At 39.9% G+C, this 14,469-nt stretch overlaps 2 protein-coding genes across 2 annotated transcripts; both read right to left on the reverse strand.

Moving 5' to 3' along the window:
* Positions 1-1,656: 1,656 nt before the first annotated feature.
* LOC102442850 (olfactory receptor 1A1-like) lies at positions 1,657-2,592 on the reverse strand. Its single transcript, XM_006106620.1, has one exon. The coding sequence runs from the start codon at positions 2,590-2,592 to the stop codon at positions 1,657-1,659; it is 936 nt and encodes a 311-aa protein (XP_006106682.1).
* A 9,417-nt stretch (positions 2,593-12,009) lies between these two features.
* Positions 12,010-12,945, reverse strand: LOC102443174 (olfactory receptor 1A1-like). The gene has a single exon (XM_006106621.1). The coding sequence runs from the start codon at positions 12,943-12,945 to the stop codon at positions 12,010-12,012; it is 936 nt and encodes a 311-aa protein (XP_006106683.1).
* Positions 12,946-14,469: the final 1,524 nt, after the last annotated feature.

The raw sequence follows: 14,469 nt of genomic DNA on the forward strand, positions 1-14,469 counted from the left end.
ACAACAACAAAACAAGAAAAAACAAACGAACAAACAAAACCCACCCACCAAAACAACCCTATTGAGGACTCGGACTCCCCAGGAATGAAACCGTGGGTAACATCAGTAAATGAAGACCAATGCCAGTTATTTGACACTCTCATCAGAGATCTAAGCATTAGATATGTGGTCATCCCTTTCTTAGCTCCTATGTTGTGGAAATACCACCTTTTCTTTTTGTTACCCAACCGAGAGGGTGTAACTTCCATCTGCAGTTTACATCTCTGGGTCACTTCTGTTTCTTTCTTTTGCCACCTTTATTCCTTTGCAGTACACAATTATGTATGTAATTTCCTGTGTTAAGTATTCTGTGTTTAAACATGTCTAGTGTCATTTGTCTTTCCAGAATGGATCTTAGCTGAAATGCCAGGTATATAATGGATAGCTAATGTCCAGTGTAATTATGTATAATCATTGTCATATTACATTTCCAAGACTAATATTTTCATACATTCATTCTGTTTCCTACCAATACTCATTGGATGCACTTATTTGACCAAGATTATAAAAAGTAAAGAGATATGTTAAGACAGGTCATGTTAAGTGGCTTTTAAGCATAGTAGAGGTGAGAACATAATAGTACAATCAAAATAGCAATTGAATAATGATTTATACCCTTCAGAATGAACTATTGTGACCTCATACCTTATGACAGTGGTGAGGCAGACAATTAGTATTCTTAATATGTAGATAGAGATGCTTAGTCTCATTCTTTTCGCAACTTTACTTTGATAGTGCCATAGCTGAGGCATGAATCCAACATTTTGTGCTGCAACCCTGCCAAGGGACTATAATGTGTACAAAGTGATAAATTCAATAAGATGTATCATAAATTGTTACAAGATTTCAGAGAATTCCTTTTCCCCACCTTTTTGTATTCTGTTCCGTTGTTCTTTTTTTCCCAATTTATCTTTATTGTCAAAAGTATTACAGATGTCCTCCCTCTCCCCCCCCCATTTGCCCCCTTCTCCCCACTCCCGTCCCTTCTCCAGGCCTTTACCCCACTGTTGTCTGTGTCCATCAGTTATGCATATATGCATATAAGGCCTTTGGCTGATCTCTTCCCTCCACCCCTTCTCTCTGAGAATCCTCAGTCTGCTGCATGCTTCCAAGTCTCTGGGTCTACTTTGTTTGCCAAATTATTTTGTTTATTAAATTCCACATACACGTGAGATCATGTGATACTTGTCTATCTCTGACTGGCTTATTTCACTTAACACAATACTCTCAGGAGAGGAGAATTTCTAACTAGAAAGATCAAAGGCAGTTTTTTTATTTTTTAATTTTTATTTATTTATTTATTTATTTTTAAATATATTTTATTGATTTTTTACAGAGAGGAAGGGAGAGAGATAGAGAGTTAGAAACATCGATGAGAGAGAAACATCGATCAGCTGCCTCCTGCACATCTCCTACTGGGGATGTGCCCGCAACCCAGGTACATGCCCTTGACTAGAATTGAACCTGGGACCTTTCAGTCCGCAGGCCGACCCTCTATCCAATGAGCCAAACCGGTTTCGGCAGAAAGGCAGTTTTTTTTAGAGGGGAAGACATTAGAGATGGATTTCCAGGTGCCTCCTAATGGTAACTACAGTGTCCAATACGACCCCACATCGGTTACCTGGAGATTCTCTTGCTGACGAGTTTCCCCAGGGCAGCCTTCATGTCCCGATTTCTCAGACTGTAGATAAAAGGATTTAACATTGGAGTCACTGTCATGTACATCACAGTTATCACAGCATCCTTTAGACTGTAGCTAGTAAGAGGGCGGAAATACATGCCCATGACTGTCCCATAATACAAAGAAACAACTGTGAGGTGGGAACCGCAGGTGGAGAAGGCTTTGCGCACACCCTTGGTGGATGGAACCTGTACTAGTAAGACCGTGGAAAAGACCCAAACATAGGAGATGATGATGCACAGCAATGGCACAGAGAAAACACCAACCCCAAGGTACATCATCTTCACATTAAAGTGGATGTCAGAGCAGGACAGCTTGAGCAAAGGTACAATGTCACAGTAGAAGTTGGCCACTTCCTGGTTACCACAGAAGGACAGGTGAGCTGTGAGCAGAGTGTGGGGGAGGGCGTTAGTGTTTCCAACCACCCAAGACCCAACAACTAACAGGATGCAAGTTCGTGGGCTCATAATCGTTGTGTAATGAAGTGGCCGGCTGATGGCCACAGCACGATCATATGCCATTGCAGCCAGGATATAGCTATCTGTGTTAGCCAAGGCAATCATGAAATACATCTGTGTCAGGCATCCCCCAAAGGAGATGGTTTTGGTGCTCAAGAGATGGTTGGCTAGCATCTTCGGGATGGTTACAGAGGAGAAGAAGATGTCGACAAAGGAGAGGTTAGCAAGGAGAAAATACATGGGGTGGTGAAGGCGAACATCAGAGCAAATGGCCAAGATGATGAGCAGGTTTCCAATCAGTGTGATGGGGTAAATGAGCAGGAAGAGGACGAAGAAGAAATCTTCCTGTTCCTGCTGACCGCTAACTCCCAGGAGGATAAAATCTAGGGTAGAGGATTGATTATCTTCCCTCATTATTCTTTTATTAAGATTGGGGAGAGAAATACAGAATTTTAGTGAAGTTACTGTGTACTAGTACAATGATCTTCCTTACCCACCAGTTTTGCCTCAATGATAAGTCATCTCTGCAACTGAGTTTACTAAATCCAGAGAACGCCAGTATTTTGGGAAAATATCCTTGTTGATCAATGGGACTAATTGACATTTAGGCCTGGACACTCATGTCTAAGAAGTGAGCAATTTTTGAATCAGAATTGCCCAACCTCCCCCATCCCAGTGCCACTACCCAACCATATAGGATTTAATCAATTAACAAGTACTTAATTCTCACATTGCATGAACTAGATACTTTGTTAGGCTTATGGAAAAATAAAAAATATGTGGAAATGCAATCTATTAATCTATTTATTCAACCTGTAAGACAGAGTCTCTGCTCTCAGGGACCTTACAACTTAATGGAGAAGCCAGAATCACATGGCAATTTTATTAAATATGATTTGGAAATGACAGCGTTTTGGAGTCTTTGGCTAAATACACCAGTGCAAAAGGTGTGATAATACAAGGACCAGCCTGGAAATTAGAAATTGTTCCAGTGACCAAAGTCATAGTGATCCCAGACCCAGGGAGTAAAAGGTATTTGCACTGACACTGAAAGGTTATAAATCACAAGGACCACAGAGTTATGATCTAGGAAAAACAAGCCTAGTCAATTTCCATCCCAAGATTCCCATTTTCAAATAAGACTTTCACCACCTCCTTTGATAAGTTTTACCTTTTTGTAAACTCTCTAATATAGATCATTGCAAAGCTTTTCTCTTTGGTCTTCTCTTTATTTTATTTCTTGTGGGGACTCATCCAATTCTACAGTCACTTCAAGGACAGCATAGTAAACTCTCAGATCTGTATCTGTCCCTTTGATGTCTGTCTACCATATTTTTACATTCAGTCATTCTGCCATCATGTCTGTCCAAACCCTGTACTTTGCACATCCAACCTAAGTAGTTTGCAGGCTGTTTTTCAGGCGTGGAGCCATACTTGGTGTTTTTTGTTTTTTTAGTCACTCCCAGAGAGTTCATTGTGAAATATTGTTCGTTTTATGAACCAATAAGTTTGAGCTTAATATTTCTAGAGTTAAATCAGGGTTTATTTCTTTGGTTCCCCACATGTGGGATGCTCACAGGCACACACACCCAGTTTCTCCGTCACTTCTACATCTGATCTTGTTGATTATTTAAAAGAAACCTCACATAATTTAACTTTTCTAGCTACTGTCTCAGAGCTTTAGCTTAGATAATCATCATTTTCTACCTGAAATACTGTAATGTTTCCTTAGCTTATTGACCATAGATCCTCTCCTCTTTGATCCACTTGTACTCTGAGGCATACTAACTATGGCAGAGCCTTATCCAAACCCATGTTGTTCTCTTCTTCCGGAATACACAAGTAGACTGGATTTCCCAGGCTCTCTTGCACTGAGGTGTGGCCCTGTGACTGAGTTTTCAGCTGCCAGTTCATCCATGTGTTCCATTTCTGGGCTTCCTCCATAGTTGTCTTCCCCTTGTGCATGCTAGATAAAATGGCCAAGGGGCTGAATGGGATGGTGGAGTCACATGGTGAAATGAGCTTGTGTCTCTGGTTCTCCACGTACCAGAGCCACCCACCATCAAAGATACCCACTGGGACTGTTGCATAGGAGGGACATACCCTTTTATTCTGTTTAAACAATTATACAGTTTGAGATCATTTATTAACTTTAGCATTTATTATCTTATATTGTACTATTTAATATCCTTTTCCCAGGGTATCCTGAATAATTCACTAATTTTCCCAAAAAGAACTCTACTCAATAATTCATTAAAATATTCTTCTCAACATGTGTGAGTTATGTGCTAGGCACAGGGGATGCAGATCTAAGTATATTTCCCCAAAATATAATGAAACTAAAATTTCCAGATTGTCTATCTCCGAACCTAAAAGAATTTGGAATTATTCCCTGAAATGCCTTTTCTTATCTTTGCACAGAATCACAATATCTTAGGGTTGAGAGGGTTCAATAAAGCCAAAGGGCTCAGAGAGTATGGCTAATTCCTTTGGTGTGGAAGTATAAGATTTTTAGGGGTGTGATTCTTGGCAGTATGGCAAACTAAGCTGATGTGGACAGAGCCCATTCCAAGTAAAGTACATAGAAATTCTAAATAAATTTAAAAATAATGAAATATACACATAACCAAATCTGAAAGAAAGAAATGTGAATACATAGGTATGAGAAACAAAAAGAATGCTCAGCAAGCCAGAGCTGATTCTGTTATGGCTCCTTGAGGTTTCCAACTATTAACAAAGCCCTAAAGGCTTATAATTTCTCTTCGGTACAGGAGATGTGCCTACAGATCTACATGAAGTAGTGAGCTAATTTGAGTCCTCTGTGTAAAACATGCAAGTCCTGCCCTATTTGTAAAGTAACACTAGATTTTTTTTGCTGTGTTAGAATTGGAAAGTACAAAAGAACAAAATTCACAGAAAATATGATTGTTCACAAAGAAAACCCAAGATAATCTCTATATTAAGTCAATAATGCCCAAGAAAGACAAGTGTCATATGATTTCACTCATATGTGGAATCTAACGAACAAAATAAACTAACAAGCAAAATAATAACAGACTCATAGATAGAGAGCAAGCTGACAGATGTCAGTGTATGGGGAGGGGGGGCTAGGTAGGGAGTAGGGTGGAAGAATTGAGTGGGGGAAAAAAGAATTCCCAAAGGAGTCTCTAGAGATATCAGCAAGTTTGTTTCATGTAGACCAATATTAGAAACAATCAACACTGTTTGTATACTTAAATAATAATAAATCAGAAAATACAATTTTTATAAAGACTTCTCACAACAGCAATAGAAAATACTAAGGAATTTAGAAATAATTCTAACAAAAGAGGTCCAACTGGTTTCAAAAATTACAAAATTTTACTGAAGGACAAAAAAAATAAAAGAATACCGAAAAAATGAAGAGATAAGCAATGTTAATGGCAAGACTCAATGTGGTAAAATTGTCAGTTCTCTTCCAATTAATCTATGAATTGGATGCAATCTCAATCAAAATATTACCAGTTTCTTTTAAACATGAAATTTAGCATGCAGAAGAATGAGGAGCCATAAAGAGCTAAGACAGGTTAGAATAAGGAGGGAGTAATGGTCCCATTAGGACTCGAGATGATTTGCTATGGAAATTCAAACAGTGGAGTAGTGCTGTTATTGGGAATGAAAAATAGACCTATTAACAGACTATAGAGTCAGACCCAGATCAAGCATTTATTAGCAGTGGGCATATGACATTGCTTGGTTTAGAAATGGGCAGGGAAAGGAGGAACTGACCATGCAGTTAAGAACAATGGGATACCTACCTATGAAAAATAATCTTTAAAGGATCATTTGTGGAAAAGCAAAACTTCAAAAAATTTAGAGGAACATGTAAGCATATCAAATCAAGACATTGTTTTCCTTACACTTATACCATGTTATATGTCGATTATATCTCAATTACACTGAAAATATTTTAGAGGACAATATGTTTATGATACAAGAAATGTAATTAATTTCTTAAACCAGCACAAAACACACAAAACATAAGAAAAAATTCCTACACTTTGACTACTTTAAATGAAATTGAAAACATTTATAAGAAAAAGACACTGTAGAGAAATGGGAAAGATAAGTCTTGGCCTGGAAAGAGGTGTCTGCTAAACACACAATCAATGCAGCACTAGTATTCAGAATACATGAGTCTCACACACTGCTAAGAAGGGGACCAAAAATGCAGTCGGAAATAATGGGCAAAAGGTTAGAATAGACAAGTCAGGAGAGGAAAAGGGTATGGCCAAGAAACAAAAGAAAAATGTGGAATTAAAACAAAACAAGGAATAATGGAGAAAACACGCACAAGCGGGAAATCAGCCTAGAAAAGAAGTTTGTGGTTATACTGGGGGAATTTTTAGTATGGATTAGATTCCTTGCATAATAAAAATTAAGATAGTGAATATAAAGTGAACTACACTTTTTTTGGTAATAGAAATATGCAACCTTTGTTTAATACAAACTTAGATATTTGGCAATATAAAATGACTGATGAGTAAGCCAACATTTGAATGACAATCTGGTGCAAGGACAATCATAAGTTGATTAAAAAGAGAGTTAATAAATGTAAGAAAAATCTGCACCAGATAAGAAGTGGTTGATATAATCAATATGAGAACTAAACACACAGGGAAACAGAGAAGAGAAGTTTCTGAGCACAGGGACTTCATGTTCTGCAGTGTCATCATGGGAGAGGTGATTTCTGCTGAAAGATTGAGGAGAGAGGTGAAAGGACCATATGCCTGTAGGGAGAGGAGCCAGGAGAAGCATCAGCATGAATGCTAGAGACAGAGTGAGAGCCCTGAGTTCACTGGAATTAACCAAAGTTCCAGGTAGTGGCGAGCCACTGAAATCCTTTCTCCTGGAAAGTATTTGTGCTCTGAGTGTGACAGTGCTGAGGATAGGCTTTCAGGGACACAGGCGAAATACTTCCCCTTGGCATCATGGGTAACATAAACACACACACACACACACACACACACACACACACACACACACACACACCATTCCTTCAGGAGGCGGAGAGCTCAGGACTGAAATATCCAAATCCTGTTTTTATGAATGAGCCCCCAAAGTAACCATTTTCAGATGGGAAGGGTTTCTCTCTCTCTCTCTCTCTCTCTCTCTCTCTCTCTCTCTCTCTCTCTCTCTCTTTCTCTCTCTCTCTCTCTCTCTCTCTCTCTCTCTCTCTGTCTTTCTTGAGACCTTGGGTTCTGGAGCCAAAGTGTGAGTCTTAGTTTTGCCATTCCTTCTCTGTGTAACTTCAGGCAATTCAATTCACCAACTTTTTCACCTGATAAAAAAAAAGACAAAACAATTCTACTCACCTCTTGGAGGTGTTGTAAGGGTCAAGGGGGACAATATATGTAGTGCGGTTGCTGGCTCCCTATCTTTTGATGTCACTGTTTTCTGCTGTCCACAGGCCCTACCTAGAGAGCAGCTCAGATGCTCTCAGAAAGGGCCCTGGTCCTGTGGCCCTCACTCCTCTCCCACAGGCGGGGAGTTTACAGCCAGCTGGTCCAGCACCAGTTATCGTTCCTTTCTGGAGGCCGGTGTGGAGCAGGAGTCCTCTGTCCCTGAGGCAGAAGAGATAAGACTTGGATGGTTCAGAAGGGGAGCCCAGGTTTTCTGACCATGGAGCAGAAGGGTGGCCGCAGCTGTCCTGGATGGAGCTTGAAGATGAGTATCCTCCTCTTGGCAGCAGGAGGGCTCGAAGGATAGAGAAAACTGTGAATTATGCACCAGGTTATCAAGTCTCTTCAAACAGGTCTCCCATGTTCATTCAAGCCATAGTTAGAGTAATTGTTGAGACTCATTAAACACTCCTACAGCTGTGCCCTGAGGGGACATCCTGGCTCTCAAGAGTAATCTTTCCCAGAGTTCTTCTAGAAGGAAGAAGGGGCAATGGTTTTTTTTGAGATAGTATGTCTCCAGAGTCCATGCACTAGGCTGACCAATTCAAACCTCTTGGTTGGAATGTGGGCCCCTGTCCTCTGCTGTTCAGGACAAACTGGGAACCATCCCTTGGGATGCAAGGACTGTGGCACAACTGAGCTCCTGATCTTTATTTCAAGCTTTTCTGGTATTAAATGTGCAAAGAAGAAGAATTATATTTCACCTTTGTTTATGATTTTTTTTGAGAATATGGGCAAGGGACCTATTTACTAGTAAACTTGCTTTTTTCTAGTATTTTGATAGCAGGTCTCCAAATTTTTTAGATTTGTAGAGATGCCAAGGGCCTAGATATTACCTAGCTCGCTTTGTGGATCTATCACCTTTATGACAGCCCTGATTGGTGCTCACTGTGCTGTGACTTAGCCCCTCCTCTGTAGAGGACCATGGTGAAGACTGTGAGCACTGGTTGGGTTTCAGTCCAGGCTCTGCAGCTGACTGGCTATCGCTGAGTTTGGACAGTATGTGCTCACTCATCTTTATAATGGGAATAACAACTGCAGTAGCAACAACAACATCTTCAAAAAGTTGTTCTGAGGATCAAATGGATTAATATATGAAAAGTTCTGAAACCAGAGCCTGGTACATAGTTAGCACTTAGAATAGCAGAAATGTGTAACTATTTTACTACCTCTTTATTATATATGAACAAAATGATGTTTTAACTCTAAACATTGCAAATATTTCCGTGTAAGTGAGTGACTACATCTTTCATTAGCTTATGAAAGGAATCTCGGACCTTCCATGTCCTAAAGAGAAAAATCCTGTGTGTGGTGAGAAAGGCTAAATTGAATTGCTAGAAAATTCCAGGCTTTGTTAAATTTCTTCTAGTATAAAGACATTTAAAGAAGAATGATCTATGAAATCTATTTGCAGAGTAAAAGGAGCAACACCTTAAGCACTTGGAAGAAAAACCTATATTTGAAAGCAATTAAAGAAGAAAACAGAATTTTTAAAAAATATTTTCCTCAAGAAATCAGAAACACCAATCAGAAAGGATATATGCACCCCTATGTTCATAGCAGCACAATTTACAATAGCTAAGATTTGGAAACAGCCTAAGTGCCCATCAGCAAATGAGTGGATTAGAAAACAATGGTACATCTGCACAATGGAATACTACCCTGCAGTAAAAAAGAAGGAATTCTTACCATTTGCAACAGCATGGAGGGATCTGGAGAGTATTATGCTAAGCAAAGTAAGTCAGTCAGAGAAAGATAAATATCACATGATATCACTCATTTGTGGAATATAATGAACAATATAAACTGATGAACAAAAATAGATCCAGAGACAGAGAAACACTGAACAGACCATCAAACCTCAGCGGGAAGGCAGGGGAGGGGGAGGGGGTGGGGAAGAGATCAACCAAAAGACTTATATGCATGCAATGGACATGAACCCTGGGGCGGTGGGGGCTTGTCCTGGGGGATGGGAGTGGCTGGGGAGGGGTCCATGGGGGAAAAAGGAGACATATGTAATACTTTAAACAAAAATTATTTTTCCATATTCTTAAGACATTTGAAATAACAGAAGATCAGACAGAAGAAAATGTAGATGAAAATGAAATTGATATAGAAACAGCAGACAGAAGTGAATAAGAAACATAAAAATAATTTTAACTGGCTTTTAACTCAGAATTGACATTTCAGGGGGAAAAAAATTAATAATGTTCAGGGCAGAATTCCGAAACCGTCTTAGTCTATTCGGGCTTATATAAAAAAAATACCACAGACTAGGTAGCTTATGAACAACAGAAATTTATTTTTCGTGGTTCTGGAGGCTTGAGAAATCCAGAATCATGGTGCAGGCTTCCTGGTTCCTGTGTCCTCTCTTGGCAGATGCAGGGAGAGACCTCTGTAGGATCTCTCTTATAAGAGCACTCATCTTAATTGTGAGGCCCCACCTGCTAATACCATCACATTGGGCATTAAGATTTGACCATATGAATTGAGATGGGAGGACACAAACATTCAGACCATGTTAACATTATGTTGCTATTATTTAGCCAAACTGTAGCATGCCTCTGTGGTCCATTCAGAAAAAAAAGGAGTTAGAGTTGTAGATTCTAATGATCACGGACATTGTGTTGTTGCTACACAATGAGGGGCAAGGAAGACTACGTGTCTGAAACTATGTCTAGAGTGAATGTAGCATTTCCTCACCCAATAGCAAAGATTAGCAGGAATCACAGCATACCAACACACACACACACACACACACACACACAACAACAACAACAACAACAACAACAAAACAAAACAAACAAACAAACAAAACCCACCCACCAAAGCAACGCTATTGAGGACTCAGACTCCCCAGGAATGAAACTGTGGGTAACATCAGTAAATGAAGGCCAATGCCAGTTATTTGACACTCTCGTCAAAGATCCCTTTCTTAGCCCCTATGTTGTGGAAATACCACCTTTTCTTTTTGTTACCCAACCAAGAGGGTGTAACTTCCATCTGCAGTTTACATCTCTGGGTCACTTCCGTTTCTTTCTTTTGCCACCTTTATTCCTTTGCAGGACACAATTATGTATGTAATTTCCTGTGTTAAGTATTCTTGGTTTAAACATGTCTAGTGTCATTTGTCTTTCCAGAATGGATCTTAGCTGAAATGCCAGGTATATAATGGATAGCTAATGTCCAGTGTAATTATGTATAATCATTGTCATATTACATTTCCAAGACTAATATTTTCATACATTCATTCTGTTTCCTACCAATACTCATTGGATGCACTTATTTGACCAAGATTATAAAAAGTAAAGAGATATGTTAAGACAGCTCATGTTAAATGGCTTTTAAGCATAGCAATCAAAATAGCAATTGAATAATGATTTATACCCTTCAGCATGAACTATTGTGACCTCATACCTTATGACAGTGGTGAGGCAGACAATTAGTATTCTTAATAGGTAGATAGAGACGCTTAGCCTCATTCTTTTCGCAACTTTACTTTGATAGTGCCATAGCTGGGGCATGAATCCAATATTTTGTGCTGCAACCCTGCCAAGGGACAATAATGTGTACAAAGTGATAAATTCAATAAGATGTATCATAAATTGTTACAAAATTTCAGAGAATTCCTTTTCCCCACATTTTTGTATTCTGTTCCATTGTTCTTTTTTTCTAATTTATCTTTATTGTCAAAAGTATTACAGATGTCCTCCCTTCCCCCCCCCCCATTGGCCCCGTTCTCCCCACTCCCGTCCCCTCTCCAGGCCTTTACCCCACTGTTGTCTGTGTCCATCGGTTATGCATATATGCATATAAGGCCTTTGGCTGATCTCTTCCCTCCTCCCCTTCTCTTTGAGAATCCTTAGTCTGTTGCATGCTTCCAAGTCTCTGGGTCTATTTTGTTTGCCAAATTATTTTGCTCATTAAATTCCACATACACGTGAGATCATGTGATACTTGTCTATCTCTGACTGGCTTATTTCACTTAACACAATACTCTCAGGAGAGGAGAATTTCTAACTAGAAAGATCAAAGGCAGTTTTTTTATTTTTTAATTTTTATTTATTTATTTATTTATTTTTAAATATATTTTATTGATTTTTTACAGAGAGGAAGGGAGAGAGATAGAGAGTTAGAAACATTGATGAGAGAGAAACATTGATCAGCTGCCTCCTGCACATATCCTACTGGGAATGTGCCCGCAACCCAGGTACATGCCCTTGACTAGAATTGAACCTGGGACCTTTCAGTCCGCAGGCCGACCCTCTATCCACTGAGCCAAACCGGTTTCGGCAGAAAGGCAGTTTTTTTTTAGAGGGGAAGACATTAGAGATGGATTTCCAGGTGCCTCCTAATGGTAACTACAGTGTCCAATACGACCCCACATCGGTTACCTGGAGATTCTCTTGCTGACGAGTTTCCCCAGGGCAGCCTTCATGTCCCGATTTCTCAGGCTGTAGATGAAAGGATTTAACATTGGAGTCACTGTCATGTACATCACAGTTATCACAGCATCCTTTAGACTGTAGCTAGTCAGAGGGCGGAAATACATGCCCATGACCGTCCCATAATACAAAGAAACAACTGTGAGGTGGGAACCGCAGGTGGAGAAGGCTTTGCGCACACCCTTGGTGGATGGAACCTGTACTAGTAAGACCGTGGAAAAGACCCAAACATAGGAGATGATGATGCACAGCAATGGCACAGAGAAAACACCGACCCCAAGGTACATCATCTTCACATTAAAGTGGATGTCAGAGCAGGACAGCTTGAGCAAAGGTACAATGTCACAGTAGAAGTTGGCTACTTCCTGGTTACCACAGAAGGACAGGCGAGCTGTGAGCAGAGTGTGGGGGAGGGCGTTAGTGTTGCCAACCACCCAAGACCCAACAACTAGCAGGATACAAGTTCGTGGGCTCATAATTGTTGTGTAATGAAGTGGCCGTCTGATGGCCACAGCATGATCATATGCCATTGCAGCCAGGATATAGCTATCTGTGTTAGCCAAGGCAATCATGAAATACATCTGTGTCAGGCATCCCCCAAAGGAGATGGTTTTGGTGCTCAAGAGATGGTTGGCTAGCATCTTCGGGATGGTTACAGAGGAGAAGAAGATGTCGACAAAGGAGAGGTTAGCAAGGAGAAAATACATGGGGTGGTGAAGGCGAACATCAGAGCAAATGGCCAAGATGATGAGCAGGTTTCCAATCAGTGTGATGGGGTAAATGAGCAGGAAGAGGATGAAGAAGAAATCTTCCTGTTGCTGCTGACCGCTAACTCCCAGGAGGATAAAATCCAGGGTAGAGGATTGATTGCCTTCCCTCATTATTCTTTTATTAAGATTGGGGAGAGAAATCCAGAATTTTAGTGAAGTTACTCTGTACTAGTATAATGATCTTCCTTACCCACCAGTTTTGCCTCAATGATAAGTCATCTCTGCAACTGAGTTTACTAAATCCAGAGAACGCCAGTATTTGGGGAAAATATCCTTGTTGATCAATGGGACTAATTGACATTTAGGCCTGGACACTCATGTCTAAGAAGTGAGCAATTTTTGAATCAGAATTGCCCAACCTCCCCCATCCCAGTGCCACTACCCAACCTTATAGGATTTAATCAATTAACAAGTACTTAATTCTCACATTGCATGAACTAGATACTTTGTTAGGCTTATGGAAAAATAAAAAATATGTGGAAATGCAATCTATTAATCTATTTATCCAACCTGTAAGACAGAGTCTCTGCTCTCAGGGACCTTACAACTTAATGGAGAAGCCAGAATCACATGGCAATTTTATTAAATATGATTTGGAAATGACAGCGTTTTGGAGTCTTTGGCTAAATACACCAGCGCAAAAGGTGTGATAATACAAGGACCAGCCTGGAAATTAGAAATTGTTCCAGTGACCAAAGTCATAGTGATCCCAGACCCAGGGAGTAAAAGGTATTTGCACTGACACTGAAAGGTTATAAATCACAAGGACCACAGAGTTATGATCTAGGAAAAACAAGCCTAGTCAATTTCCATCCCAAGATTCCCATTTTCAAATAAGACTTTCACCACCTCCTTTGATAAGTTTTACCTTTTTGTAAACTCTCTAATATAGATCATTGCAAAGCTTTTCTCTTTGGTCTTCTCTTTATTTTATTTCTTGTGGGGACTCATCCAATTCTACAGTCACTTCAAGGACAGCATAGTAAACTCTCAGATCTGTATCTGTCCCTTTGATGTCTCTCTACTATATTTTTACATTCAGTCATTCTGCCATCATGTCTGTCCAAACCCTCTACTTTGCACATCCAACCTAAGTAGTTTGCAGGCTGTTTTTCAGGCGTGGAACCATACTTGGTGTTTTTGTTTTTTAATCACTCCCAGAGAGTTCATTGTGAAATATTGTTCATTTTATGAACCAATAAGTTTGAGCTTAATATTTCTAGAGTTAAATCAGGGTTTATTTCTTTGGTTCCCCACATGTGGGATGCTCACAGGCACACACACCCAGTTTCTCCTTCACTTCTACATCTGATCTTGTTGATTATTTAAAAGAAACCTCACATAATTTAACTTTTCTACTGTCTCAGAGAATCATCATTTTCTATCTGAAATACTGTAATGTTTCCTTAGCTTATTGACTATAGATCCTCTCCTCTTTGATCCACTTGTACTCTGAGGCATACTAACTATGGCAGAGCCTTATCCAAACCCATGTTGTTCTCTTCTTCCAGAATAAACAAGTAGACTGGATTTCCCAGGCTCTCTTGCACTGAGGTGTGGCCCTGTGACTGAGTTTTCAGCCGCCAGTTCATCCATGTGTTCCATTTCTGGGCTTCCTCCATACTTGTTTTCCCC

The sequence above is a fragment of the Myotis lucifugus genome, unplaced genomic scaffold, assembly GCF_000147115.1.
Source record: "Myotis lucifugus unplaced genomic scaffold, Myoluc2.0 scaffold_864, whole genome shotgun sequence".
NCBI classification, from domain to species: domain Eukaryota; kingdom Metazoa; phylum Chordata; class Mammalia; order Chiroptera; family Vespertilionidae; genus Myotis; species Myotis lucifugus.

Excerpts from the sequence above, each read along its gene's own strand:
- LOC102442850 (XM_006106620.1), bottom strand. The coding sequence starts at position 2,592 with ATGAGGGAAGATAATCAATCCTCTACCCTAGATTTTATCCTCCTGGGA.
- LOC102443174 (XM_006106621.1), bottom strand. The coding sequence starts at position 12,945 with ATGAGGGAAGGCAATCAATCCTCTACCCTGGATTTTATCCTCCTGGGA.